The sequence below is a fragment of the Mastomys coucha genome, unplaced genomic scaffold, assembly GCF_008632895.1.
Source record: "Mastomys coucha isolate ucsf_1 unplaced genomic scaffold, UCSF_Mcou_1 pScaffold5, whole genome shotgun sequence".
Classification (NCBI taxonomy): Eukaryota; Metazoa; Chordata; class Mammalia; order Rodentia; family Muridae; genus Mastomys; species Mastomys coucha.
Genome location: NW_022196911.1, coordinates 38,813,848 through 38,827,960, shown reverse-complemented (window position 1 = coordinate 38,827,960; position 14,113 = coordinate 38,813,848). Strand labels below are relative to the sequence as shown.

At 43.4% G+C, this 14,113-nt stretch overlaps 1 protein-coding gene and 1 pseudogene across 9 annotated transcripts in view; one reads left to right on the top strand and one right to left on the bottom strand.

The window, feature by feature from the left end:
• Window positions 1-7,695, bottom strand: part of Pwwp2a (PWWP domain containing 2A) — a 39,947-nt gene extending 32,252 nt beyond the window's left edge. Inside the window, exons 1-3 of one of the 9 annotated variants that reach the window (XM_031354941.1) lie at window positions 6,556-7,019; window positions 5,470-6,215; window positions 3,143-3,211 (exon numbers count right to left, since the gene is read on the bottom strand). Coding sequence is in view for 4 of the 9 variants with exons in the window: in XM_031354934.1 (XP_031210794.1) it covers window positions 7,082-7,605 (524 nt within the window). In the remaining 5 variants the exon portion in view is untranslated. Of the gene's footprint in view, window positions 1-3,142; window positions 3,212-5,469; window positions 6,216-6,555; window positions 7,020-7,081 lie in introns of those variants that run through there. The other 8 variants (XM_031354936.1, XM_031354937.1, XM_031354942.1 and 5 more) reach the window with 8 other exon arrangements.
• Window positions 7,696-11,492: 3,797 nt separating this feature from the next.
• LOC116078634 lies at window positions 11,493-12,852 on the top strand (annotated as a pseudogene).
• Window positions 12,853-14,113: the final 1,261 nt, after the last annotated feature.

Sequence of the window (14,113 nt, the reverse complement as noted above, 5' to 3'; positions counted from 1 at the left end):
AAAAAAAAAAACTCATACACAAACAAACACAAAAAAGGCCATGCAAGGTGGTCCCCAGTTCAGTGGGTAAAGGTGCTGCTGGCCACCAAGCCAACAAACTGAATTTAACCGTCAGGGTTAAACACAAATCCTGCAAGAAAAACACAAATCCTGCAAGCTGTCCTTTGACTTGGTCTCTAAAGCATAGTATCACATAAAAGAAGCATAGGGGGGCTGGTGAGATGGCTCAGTGGGTAAGAGCACCGATTGCTCTTCTGAAGGTCATGAGTTCAAATCCCAGCGGCCACAACCACCCGTAATGAGATGTGATGCCTTCTTCTGGGGTGTCTGAAGACAGCTACTGTGTACTTACATATAATAATAAATAAATCTTAAAAAAAAAAAAAAAAAGAACCATAGGATTAGGAGGCTGGCGTTGTGGCTACTGGGGTTAGTGCCAGTAACTGGTTAGGACAGGGCAGGAGAACCCTAAGTTCCAGGTCAACCTAGGCAACATATCAACAGTGACAAAACAGTCAGTGACAGAGTGCTCCTCTCCAATGTGCATGAAGCCCAGGATTCAATCCCCAGCACTGGGCAAAAAGAAAATCACCTGGGGACCAGAGCGTATGTCTGCCACCTCAGCCCTTAAAAATTAGAAGCAGGAGGATCAGGACTTCAAAGCCAGGCTCAGTTATCAAGTTTGAGGCAAGACTAGACTTTATGAGATCAGTCCCCATAAAGAATAAAAGAAAAGAAATTAAAACAGAAAAAAAGAAAATAAAAGAAATAATAAATACATAATAGATGTAGAAGAAATCAAGTAAAGGGCCCGGCCACATCTTGAATAACAGCCACCTTATGTATTCCTACTAACGTCTACCATTCTCAATTTTAAGCAATTTACTTAATCTGGCACTATGTCTGCAAATTTAACTGAAAACCCTTTCAGTGTGAAATGAAACAATGGATATAACATGGAAATGGCAAATGAAGGCGCTTGTGAGGCAGCCTAAGCATAGCTGAGCCCTGGACTGCATCCTCAACATCTGATCGTAGCCCTCAAAAGACAGAGGTCATCCTCAACTACACAGTAATTGAGGCCTGCTTAAACTAAAGAGCGTGTCCTCAAGAAATTAAAAAAATAGAATAAAAGTAAAGAAATAGCCAGGCGGTGGTGGAGCACACCTTTAATCCCAGCACTTGGGAGGCAGAGGCAGGAGGATTTCTGAGTTCGAGGCCAGCCTGGTCTACAGAGTGAGTTCCAAGACAGCCAGGACTATACAGAAAAACCCTGTCTCAGAAAACCAAAAAAAAAAAAGGACATATGCAGTGTAATTATTAAGTCGAGAAAGTAAAGCTTGGCAGCTCTGTTAGATAATAGAAATATGAGAAGAGAAGAAAACTGTAGTTAGGCAACTAAAAAATTGGTTAAAAGATTAAAAATTATGGACAACTTATACCTGCAATGGGCAGCTAAAGTTAAAAACCACTTCCAAGTATACGTACCAGATTCTCAACAAGAATCTGGATATGTTACCCAGGTCGTACAGCCTCCAAACTCACTGCTTAGTTTGCAAATTATATTCCATTCTAAGTTAAAATAACTTCTTGCTCTTCTCTAAAAACCAGTGTCTCCTATATAGTCCAGCATCAGAATCACACTGAGTGAAAGTAAAATTGATGGGGACAAGGTCAGAAATCTGTTCATTTTAAAAAATAGTTTATCTGTATGGGTGTTTGGCCACATGTATTTATGTAGATTTCATGCACACAGTGCCACTGCAGATCAGAAAGCTGGACCCCTGGAGCAGAAGGCAGACAGCTGTGAGCTGCCTTGGATGAGCTGAGAACTGAAGCTGAATCCTCTGGAGAGCCCAGCCATCTTTGCAACTCCAGAAATTTATACATTTTTGAGAACTACTGACTAAACTGTGTTTAGCAAAGTCATTCTATATTAAATCCAGGCATAATGTAACTAAACTTTCACTTACTTCTGTATCTGGCAGTCACTATAGCAAGCTTCTTTCTGCTAATGTGAATCTTAATTTAGAAATTTAGGGGGAAACCAAACCAGCAAGAAATGATGTACTTGATAGGCCATTTAACTAAAAACATTTTTCACCTTTTAGCATCTGAAATCAGCCATAACGGTGAAGATAAGCACTAATATTCAAACTATTTAACAGCTCCCTCCCGCAAACCCCAACCAGAAAAAGTTGTTCTTACCAAGAGTTTCATCATGACTTTAAAATAATACATAGTAAAATATGGTCTTATTTACATGTAAACATCTGAAAATTAACCTTATTAGAAACTCCAGCTAAGCATGGCCATGCCTGTAATCCTAGCACTCAAAAGGTTAAGACAGAAAAGATCATGGATAGTTTGAGGCCTGTCTGGGTCACAGAATGAGATCCTATCTCAAAAAAAGAAAACTTCAAGTCCAATAAGGCATCTCTGGCATAGAGTACGTATAATATATCCAGTTACTAATGTAATATTTGTCAGTACATGTGGTGACACAGGCTTGTTAGGCCAGCAGTCTGGAAGCTGAGACGAGAACATCTGAGTTCAGGGTCAGCATGGCTATGTAGCAAGCCTATCCACAAAGACTTCTGTGGGGGCTGGGGTGGGAGTATTATTTATAATATAAAAATATACCTAATAAAACTGATAGAACTTTATTTGGGAGCTGGGCAAGTACATCCCTATAATCCCAGGACTCAAGGAAGCTAAGGCAGAGAAAGTACAAACTACAGGCTAGCCAGGACTACACAGAAAAACTTTGCCTCTAAGCAAAAGAAAAAAAAAAATCACAATTCTTTGTTCTCAGATTCAAACTAGATTATTTACCAACAACTAATCATGCCTGTCTACCAAAACAGTGAAATTAAAACAGTGGAGGAAGTCACTCAGTACAGTACAGTTCAGCACATCCTAGAAGTTGTCCAGACCAGAAGGTGACTGGCACTTGCCTCTGTATCTGCTACTTTACTTACTATACAAAGCCCTCTAGTACCTTTCAAGTTAAGATATAACCACCAAAAAATGCAAACATTTTTAGGAATGTACAACTCAACCCAGCCTTCATGGAAACTACTCGAGGGCCTATGTCCTCAACCTCAAAGCTTTAGTATAAACTACTGACACCACTACTCACTGCTCCACCAGAATGGCTGTATATTTTTCCCACCAAAAGTAGGGCTATTGCACCATACGTTCATGGTCTCTGTAAAGAAAAGAAATCATTGTCTTGGTTTATATTTCCTTTAAAAACAAGTAAATGTTCTATAAATTTAAAGTCCTAGGCAGTAAATGCTGAAGTTTTCAAAAGAAATCATTTCAATTTTTAATAAACAGTCTCCCATACAAAGATTATAATACTTATAAAAATATAATATGTATACAAGCCTTTTTAACGTACCAATGCTTACTTCATGATTCCTTAATTCAAGGATTCAGAAATATTTTTCAGGGTTTCAAAGTAGCTTTTTAACTTTTTTTAAAGATAATACAAAATAAAATAATCCATTTGAACAAGGCACACACCAATAATCCTAACAGAAGTCAAGAGGAGTCCAATCTGGGCTACACAAGCTAGTGCAAGGCCAGCCAAGACTACACATAAGACCTTGCCAGAAAGAAAGAAAGAAAAAGAAAGAAAGAGAGAGAGAGAGAAAGAGAGAAAGCAAGCAAGGAAGGAAGGAAGGGAAGGAGGGAGGGGGAGGGAGGAAGGAAGAAAGAAAAAGAGAAAGAAAGAAAGAAGAGAGAAAGAGAGAGAAAGAAAGAAAAAGAAATAGTGGTAAAGTCTGTAATTCTAGCTTTAGGGAAGTAGAAGTATGAAGAACCAGAGTTCCAGGCTAACTTGGACTACATAAGACCCTATTTCAAAAACAAGCAAACAAACAAAATCATGTAGAGAATATTCTTTCAAGTATCAACTGAGAAAGTCTATGGGAAAATAAGATTTATTCATAACCATGTTAACTAATTGGAATTCCTATAATTCTGGGAATTACGGTTATTTGATAAAGCCCTTATCTGTTCAAAGAGCTAAGATGAAATGTCTGTATGTGTACCTGGGATTTCATTCAAAAAAACACCCAATGGAGGCAGTTACAAGATTGATAAACCATAATAAATGTTGAAGCAGAGCAGTGTACACATACAGGCTCATATTCCAAGATATAAGGCCTAACAAAAAGTTCATCAGTAATTGAATAGTCTAAAATAATCAGATAGTTTAGCAAGTAATCTAAAGAATCTAAGAGGAATGGGTGTAAATAGCTACAGTGAATCAACTTTATTCTTAAACATATTCAGCATTTTTTAATGATAAACAAAACTTGTTTTTCACAAGATATTCAAACTACCCTCGTGTTAGGCTAATGATGTCATTTAGGGATAGAACAGCTTCTGCTGCTTAAGGGAAGTGCCTTACTGGAAACATGGTTTCACTTGTACAAACTAGAGAGCTATAAAGTCACAGGACGATACAGTCTTCAAAAGTATAGCTGTTAACAGTATAAAGTCTGTCCTTTCTGGTAAACTGAGAAATACAATATATATGCATTATGCTTCTTGTACTCATGTGAATTGGCCAAACAAATTACTCTCAAAAGAACAATAGGGGTAGAAGCCTATGTCTGAAGCCTCTAACAAAATCCTCACACACACAAAAGAAAAAAACAACGAAATAACTAAATAAATGCAATAAGTAACCCTCTGGAAGACTAAACAATAGCACAAATACACTGACACATTCCCCCTATTATCTCAGGGCAAGAACTCCAGCTTCTGAAATTATGTTACATGCCCTCCTATATTCATAGAAAGACTCTCAAAAGCAGCATTAAGGACTATTCAGCTTGGCTTAAGACCCACTGCCCTTTGCAGCACCCTGCACAGCTGCTAAAAATCAGAAAAAGCACTTTATCTAAAAAAAAAAAAACCCACAATTCTTTACTTCCTGCCTAAAAGAAAACTTGCTACCCCACCTAACTTTTCACACATTTAAATCTTTGCCAGTCGTAAGCTAACTAGCCAAATTAAAGAAACCTTGATCGAATCCCATATAAACAATATACCATCACCTCAGTTACAAAGACTCTAACTTTTATGATACAACACCTACTTTTAACTGGGAGTTCTTGCTACTTTTTACCAGGAAGTATAATTCAGTGGCCAATTCAAATAAGATACAAATTATTTTTAAAGTGGCTATTGAATACAGTGTAGCCATGAACTGAATACAGTGGATAAAAAGTCTGGATATATGCTCAAGGCAGGATTAACTTGAGCCCAGAAGTTCAAAACTAAGCAAGACTCCATGTCCTTTCAAAAGCTCCTCTGACAAAAATAAATTATTATATACAAGAAGTGCTGTTAGCAAAACAGAGTGAAACTCCAAATGACAATTCTCTAAAACTGACATAGCGAGCACCTCAGCATGAGAAATCATGACCCACTCTATTTCCAAACACTTACCTGTTTGCACCTTTCTTTTGCAGATTTGAAATTCAGATTCTCACAATCACTGGCCTCTTCTTCTGTTTAATTCAATAGCATACACATTAGAGTGTCTCTTTTGCTATTAAAAACACCAGTAGAAAGCAATCTATTCAGCTTTCTAATTATGAAAACAAAAGCTACTAATGAAAGCACTAACCTTAAGTCAGCCAACAAATGAATAAATAAAAGCAAGGACCCTGAAGACTAACAAAGTACACTGAGCAATTGAACAGTTGCCCAACATAACATGCCCCACCCTGCCCCCACCTCCACCATATTCCAATGTAAATTTTAAATAACTATTTCCAGGTAGAAGCAAATTCCTGTGTCTTGACAGGAGGTCAAGGAATTTAAGAGTAAAGCATAAGCCAGGATATGGGGTATGATGGGAAATGCCCGTCATATCAGTACTTGAGAGAGGCTGAGTCAGGATGATTGCAAGTTCAAGGCAAGCATGGACAACTTAACCAACACCATGTCTCAAAAAGTAAAAGAAAGAAAAATCTGAGAAAGCTGGGAATGTGTAGCTAGGTGGCAGAATGCTTGCCTAGGATGCAGGAGGCTCTAGGTTCAATCTCCAGGACAGAAAAAAGAAAAGAAAAGAAATACATAAACACATCAAACGCACTAAGCCATTTCCAAACAGGTGAGACACCAGAGTGTGTGTGCTGTTGCAGGAAACAGAATGGAGAGCCATGAATGGGAGTCTCTGCACTTCCTATCTGCAAAAGAAGAGAATAAAAAGGTTAACTCTAAACTGAAAACAGATTATCTTCGTTACCTGTTTAAAGCAGTGCTCAGAACATTTTAAATCAAAAGGTGAAAATATACTGGATGAGACAGAGGTTTGTAGGTGAACTTAACCTTGTAGTCAAAACATAAACTTAACTGTAAACACAATCTCTGAAGTCATGAGACTCAAGTCTCTACCATCGCCAAAGAAAAAGTCATGCGAACATTTCTTTGTAAACCCTCCACTTTGATAGCAAAGGTTCAAAAAACAAGGGACTCAACCCGTCTTCAATATTTCTTTAAGCTATAAGTAAAATTAGCAAAAGGTACCTTCCTTATTAAAGAGTGATCCTCCGAGAAACTATTTCCATCAGTTCTTAATAACAGTAAAAAGGGTTCATTAAACTAGGGGCTCTTCTTCTTTTAACAACTGACAGGTAACCTTTCTGGAAGCCCAAAGCACACACCCCTTTCTTCAGCTCCGCTAAAGTTAAAGGTTGATTTGAGGACAGGCAAATGCCTCAGCAGCACCTCTTCCCTCCCCCCCTAGCCCCCCCCCCCCAGCACCCGGTTCTCTGGGGGGATCCATCTGCATTCTGCATTAACCCATCTGCCCCAGTGTGCAAGCCAGAGGGTCGCGGAGGGCCGGGACGAGGAGGCGGAGTGTGCCAGCCATCTGCACCCGCGCGCGTCCCCAGCTGCACACCTGGGACCGGGACCGCGCGCGCCTGTCCCACGCGGAGCGCGCCCCACGCGGAGAGCGGCGCGCAGCACCCGAGGGCGGGGTGGGAGCAGCCGGGGTTCGCGCTCTTCCTCGCGGCGGAGCGGACAGCTTGCTGTCGGGGGCCGGCGGTACCTTTTGGATAGGTCCATGAGGACCCCGGAGAAGAGCTTCTCCCCGAGGCGGAACGACACGACGAGCGCGTCCTCGATGATGTGGTCCAGCGTGACCCGCACCTCCGAGCCGGGGATGAGATGCGACACCGCCGTGTCCCCGCCCGCCGGCGGCACGAGCGCCGGAGCTGGCGGCGGCCGCGGCGCGTCCTCGGGCTGCTCCGGGGCGGCCGGGGGCTGCTCGGGCGGCGGGACCGGGACGGCCGCGGGCTCAGGCGGCTTTGCCTCCTCAGCCTCGGAGCTACCGGCCAGCTCCCCCGGCGGCGGCGGCGGCGGCGGTGGCGGCAGCGGCTGCTCGTCGGCCTGAGGGGCGGACTGGCGCCCGTCGGCCTCGCCGTCCGGCACCGCCGCCTCCGTGGCCGTGACCGGGAGCGGGGTGCCGGCCTCGCTGCCGGGAATGGGCTCGAGCTCCGGCTCGGCCTCGCCGGCGCCCCCTTCCCCGGGGGACGCCGCGGTCGCCGCCGCCTCAGCAGCCACGGCCGCCATTTTCTCGCTGGTTTCTCCCTCCTCCGACTCGGGCTGCGGCGGCGGCGGCGGCAGCGCGGCTGGGATCCCGAGGCCTTCCCCTCCCTCCCGCTAACACTCTCGTCCCGCCCTTTCCCTGATGCTCGTGATTGGCACCGCGCCATTGGCTCCGCCTTCCACCCCCTTCCGTACTTCTGTCAGCCCATTGGTCAGGAGGAGCCGTCTGTCGCGGGCCGAGTCCCGCCCCCTCCCTCAGAGTAGGAACTTCCCATTGGTCGGGTGAGTTGTCAAGTGGAGAATCTAAAAGGAGTTTGAGGGGCGGGCTGAAGGATGGCAAAAGCGGCGCCCAGTGCTTACAGCCTGTATTTATTGGTTGGGAGGGAAAATGCAGCTTTAGGATTGGTTTATGCTCCTGCCCATACCCGGCCTGTTCTTTGGAGGTGAAAGAAGGGAAGGAAACGCAAGTCGTGCCAGTTCTTTCAAAGACTCCCCAAATGGGGGAATAGCGGGAGAATGCAGAAGGGGAACCACTTCCCAAGAATCTTTGCGCAGAGATCCTTAGAATAAATGTTATTTCTAGGCGTGGATTTGCTTGTGGCCAAGTGTGGGCACAACAGGCTTCTGTGAGAAAGATAACTAAAGTTCCAAAAATAATCCTGAAACACTTTTTGGGTGCCTATTCTACTAGTCAGATTAGGAGGTGCTGGAAATAGGGCGACGTACAAGACATTCTCCATAACCACATGCACACAAGCGGCGTTTTCCTTGCTTTCACTTTTTAAAAAATAAAGGACCAATTCCTAAGAACCTGCTAATTTCAAAAAAAGGAAAATTCCAACGAAAAGACAGACACCTGCCATGCTAAGTTGACTTTAGTTCTTAGGTCCACGGAAAGAGTTCACTATTGAAGTCTTTTCTTTCCTTGCCCTCTTCCTTGCTGTGTGCAGAAAAAAAAAAAAAAGCAAAAAGCTCCATCTAGGCATAGTTGCCCGTGGGGCAGCACTTGGTAGACACAAGCAGAAATAACAAAATTCTAGTCCACACAGACTTAACACTGTTTCAGGATAGAGACCAGTATCCTAATGTCCATGTTTTTCTGGTTTGAGTTTTTGTTTTGCTTTTTGAAACAAAAACAAAAACAAAACAAAACAAAAATGTACCTCTGGCGTGCCTGGAACTCGCAAAAATTGGCCTGCCTCCCAAGTGTTGTGTTTAAAGATTAATTCTATTTTAAATCTGTTAAGTCTAGAAGGAGCCACTGTACTCAATTCTTGCTGATTGTTTCTCAGTCAGTCCTTTCTTGTAGGAGCGATCAGAGGCACTGAGAACACCTACGAAAGAGAAAGAAGCCGGTTACCCATGTGGAATGAAGAGTGAAATGCAGAAGGTTAATTGAATACCATATATCAACTTCTAGTACAATCTTACATAATCCTTGTATTAGACAAGTGACCATTTTATTTGAAAATTGAGACAAAAAGGTTTTTTTGCTTTTTGCTTTGTTTTTGTTTTTGGAGACAGGGTTTCTCTGTATAGCCCTGACTGTCCTGGAACTCACTCTGTAGACCAGGCTGGCCTCGAACTCAGAAATCTGCCTGCCTCTGCCTCCCAAGTGCTGGGATTAAAGGCATGCGCCACCACCGCCCAGCCGACAAGAAGGTTTCGAATGTCATTTAGCTAATAAATTACACAATCATAAGTCCAGGTTTTTTTTTTTTATAGAAAAAAACAAAATGACACTAAGCAAATATTAGCCAGCGTTCTGTCTATTTTGAGTCTAGCAGTTCTCAGGAAAGTCCAACAGAAGATCCTAGTCAAGGAGAATTCAGAATCCCCCTTTAAGGTAACAGGGAAAATGGAGTTTGTTTAGAGATCATTGTGTACCACTGATTTTCCCATACCCTCTCATTTAAAATCCCGTGTTCTGGGGGCTAGAGAGATGGCTCAGCTTTGAGGATCATGTGCTACTATTGCAGAGAACCCCAGTTGGTTCCAGTACCAAGATCACGTGGCTCACAACCGCCTGTAATTCTAGCTCCAGGGGATTCAATGCCCTTCTCTAGCCACCTTGTGCACAAACCTACTCTCAGACATACATAGATAAATAGCTGAAAGTGGTGAAAATAGCCAGGCATGATGGTGCATGTTTTTAGTGAAAGAGACAGAGACAAATGGATTTCAGTTCAAGGCAGTCTTGATTTATATAGCAAGTTCTAGAACAGGTAGGGCATCTATCATAATGAGACCCTATCTTAGTAATCAATTTTTAAAGCCAGCTAATATATTCTAACTCTCTTTACAGATGAAAAAACTGGGCCTTCCTCAAAAAAAAAAAAAAAAGTGGTTGCTAACATGCACACACATTGGTTTTGATACCTAGCAGAGTTAAAAAAAAAAAAAGACAAAAACATCTCTTAACAGAAATTACATTACACTTACATTAAACACACATAGGTCTTGCCTTACAGAATTCTCATTTTGACACTATGTCTGTAGTTCACTACAATCAGCTAATTAAACAATAACATATAGTCTATGAAACCATGGCACCCTGAATTCTCATACTGTATAATCTCCCACAGGGAGGAAAATAAGACTTGGGTCCTGGTACCTCATACTTTGCAACATAGTTACAAAATTCTGCAGTGACTAGTTTAAACTTCTGATTTATCACAGATTGTGGCAGATATAACAGGGCACCCTCCAGGGCCACTGTTTTTGTTGGGCAGCTCAAGAGCCTCTGCTCACCTCTGTTCCCGTTGGGTCGGCTCTTGGGCTTTGCCTCAAGATCCCCTCTCCAATCATGTTCTAGCTAATCTATTCTCTACTGATCCTCAAGCTTTTTAATACTTGTAAGGTCTAGTGTGCATCTTTCTCTTATTCATTCAGAAACATTGAAGGATGGCTACGCATCCATCCGTAACTGCAAACAGTGAGACAAACAGAAGGCAAGCTGTAAGAGTATAAAAAAAAAAATGGTAACTGCCCACTTGGGCCTATTTTCTTTAATTGGTGAGTTATAAAATAATAAATAGGATGACGAGAGATTCTGAGAAATTCTATATGAGAGATAAACAGGCTGGGGTAATAAAGTAGTTTGGCAAGGCAGAAGAATGCACCCTTTAAAGAAGATGGGTACAAAAGGGCCTTTCTGAATTAGAACACTCTAGGATGCAAAGGAACACACAGAGCCAGCTCTTTGCTGGCTGAACATTCAGGTCACAAAAGAACAGCAGTCTCTTAAAGCCCCCAAGGCCAAAGAGGGCTTCCTTAGTCGAAAGAGAAGGAAGACCATTGGTGGTTGAAGACAATGACCAAGAAGATGAGTAGGTAAAATGAGGTTGGAAAAGAAATGTTTTGCTCTGTAAGAGATTCTCCCCATGGGAACCCCAGGTCTAGCAGAGAACCTGGCTCTTATATTCGCAGCTGTAACCTTGGCACTTCTGCCATCAGGTTCCTTCTGGAATGGATTGTCATGGAAAGATCACTGACAGGCATGTGCTCTAGGGGTCTCGAGAGGTAGGATGGATGTAGAAACAGTTGGAGGGTTGGATACATGTATGGGTAGAAGGAGAAGAAACCCAGCAGGAGTGGCAGTGCTCCAGAAGGGGGGTGTGGATTATGGGTATTGTGCTTTCATAATGGCTTAGCTCTGTGTTGTGGCACAGCCCTGGGGAAGATGTGGATCCTCCAGCCTAGTTGGTAGCCGGGCAGTAGCAGGTATGCAGAACCTCTGAACGGAAGCTTTGTTGATGTGCAGCACCTGGATAATGTTCCTCATGTAGCATCCATCTGTCACCATAGTCTGACATTTCATTATGCTCTTGGAGCTGGGCAGTGGTGGTGCATGCCTTTAATCCCAGCACTTGGGAGGCAGAGGCAGGTGGATTTCTGAGTTCGAGTCCATCCTGGTCTACAGAGTGAGTTCCAGGACAACCAGGGATAGACAGAGAAACCCTGTCTCGAACCACCCCACCACCACCAAAAAAAAGAAACCCTGTCTCATTACGCTCTTGGACCCAGTGGGCATCCAGGCATCCGGGTATGATGGTGGCCTCAAGGACCCTGCACCCATGACTTTTTCTCCACTGGACATGAGCAGCATCCCCTGGAAGCCAGAGATTCCAGAATACACATGCCAGCACCTCTTCAAGGAGAAACCAGAGAAGCCATTGTTACCTCTACTGTGAGACAATGCCATCAGTAGCCACTGACAGTGTGGACAAAATTACCATGGTGAAAGCTAAAGCTGCTCCCATCATCACGAGTTATCTCACCACAAACCAGACCTAAGAGAGCATCTGGCATATTGAGAAACAAGCAGGCCGGGCAATGGTGGCACATGCCTTTAATCCCAGCACTTAGGAGGCAGAGGCAGGTGGATTTCTGAGTTCAAGGCCAGCCTGGTCTACAGAGTGAGTTCCAGGACAGCCAGGGCTGCACAGAGAAACCCTGTCTCGGAAAACACTGACAGATACTTGACTATATACAGCACAAGGGTCTTTCCACTGCAAAGACCAAGCAGCTCTGAAGGGCAAAAGCACTTCATGCCTTAAAGCTGGAGTGCTCACTCCACCACACAAAACACCCCTCACTCATCCAATGAGCACAAGTCCACAGGCTGCTTCATCTCTGCTTCCTCCCCAGCCTAATCTGGCCCAAATCCTAGAACCATGGACCATGGAGGTGAGAATGATAAGAACTCAGCAGACAAACATTTGGACCAAAGACCGATCCGTAAGTTTATGTTAAACTGGAGATTTTGCCAGCTAGCCCTACAAAGGAGGCTGGAGCCCTTTCCCCAAGGCTGACACATGTCAAAGCCACCTGAGTAGCCGAAGATCCAGCAACCCTCAAATTTACCAAGAAGGTAAATTTTCCTTCTATCCCAGAGATAGAAAGAAAAAAAAGCAAACACTGTGACTTGAGTACGTTCATGCTTGCTGCTTTCTATAAAGCATTGAGCCATCCCAGGGACTCTGCTGAGTACGTTCATGCTTGCTGCTTTCTATAAGGCATTGAGCCATCCCAGGGACTCTGCTGATTAACCTCGGTTCTAAATAGGGATGCCATATTTCTAAGTAGAAGCTTGAGTGACATTCCACAAAGCGATTATCCTTTGTGAACTAAACAGTTCTGTGCTGGATGAAAAAAAAATGTTAGCTGTGCTGATTGGGGGACCTTGCGACCTATTTTTGTATCTTTTTGTCCTAGAGAGGGACGTTAAGCCTTGTCTCCTGAGTAAACAATGCTTACACAATTCCCAAACCTAGACTTCTGGATTCTTTTCCCATGACCATCATAAGCGTTGACAGAGATGTGCACCTCCTAACCTGCACAGCTGTGGCCTCCTGATGTTTTCTAGCCTCGTCAGCAGGACTGACCCTATCTGAGAGCCGGGGATAGCTAACAGCCAGACTTGGTAGGACCCTGGCTCTGCACACTGAAACTAGAGGCTATGTGTTTTTTATTAGCCTGATGGGCCTCTGCAGTTGGTGCCTTGTTATTAAATGTCACAGAACAAATACTGGTCTCTCGGGGACTCTCTTGCAAGTGAAATTAGCTTAACTCCAATTTTGTCAAAAACTTCCTATGGGAAAAAGCCGAGTCTACTAAGTCCATAGTGGTAAATACATCCTAACTGGACTTGTGGTTTGGTGTTCTTTATTCTTAGAGATTGAAGCTCATTCATGCTAGGTATGTGCTCACTAAGGACCTGTAGGTGCTGGATATATATTATTAAGAGTAAAGATGGCAGATAAGTAGGTAAACTTGAGGTTCACCTGAAATCACATTATTTTGATTTTCTTATTTAGGTCAAGGCCTGGGGTTTTGGTTTGTAAGAGGAAGAGGAAAAAACAAAAACATTTTCCAGCAAATGAGCTGCATGCACATCTTACTGAGGAAAGAAAACAAGCAAATGCCTTTTTTTTTTTCTTTTTCCTTGCTGTGCACAGGCCTGTTGTCTTGAACACTGTCACAAATGCTCGCTGGATTTTGTTTGGGGCAGTAATATGTTTACTTAATGAGCTAACCTCACAAAGAAGCCCTGGAGTCTAAAATTGTCATAAAAATTAATCTCTGTGTTATCTCCTGTATTGACAATAAGAATCCTTGCTACTGCTTCAGAGGAAGGGAGGGAGGGAGGGAGGGAGGGAGGGAGGAAGAGAGAAAGATGGCAAGACAGTGAGAGACAGACAGACAGACAGACAGACAGAGACAGAGAGACAGAGACAGAGAGAGAGAGAGATCCAGCTGGGGCTGAGCATGGTAGCACATGCCTATCATACCAGAGCTTGAAGCCATGGGGTCAAGAACTCAAGGTCTCAAGGTCATCTTTGATTTCACATTGGGTTCAAGGCCAGTATATCAAGCATGAGACCCTGTTTCACAGAAGAAAGAAAGAGAAAAGAAAAAGAAAGAAAAGAGAAACCAGCCAGGCCTAGAGACACAACACTCAGAAGTTCAGAGTTCAAGACCAGACTAATGCATAAAGCCATGTGTAAGAGGTCCAGATGGATGGAGCAAG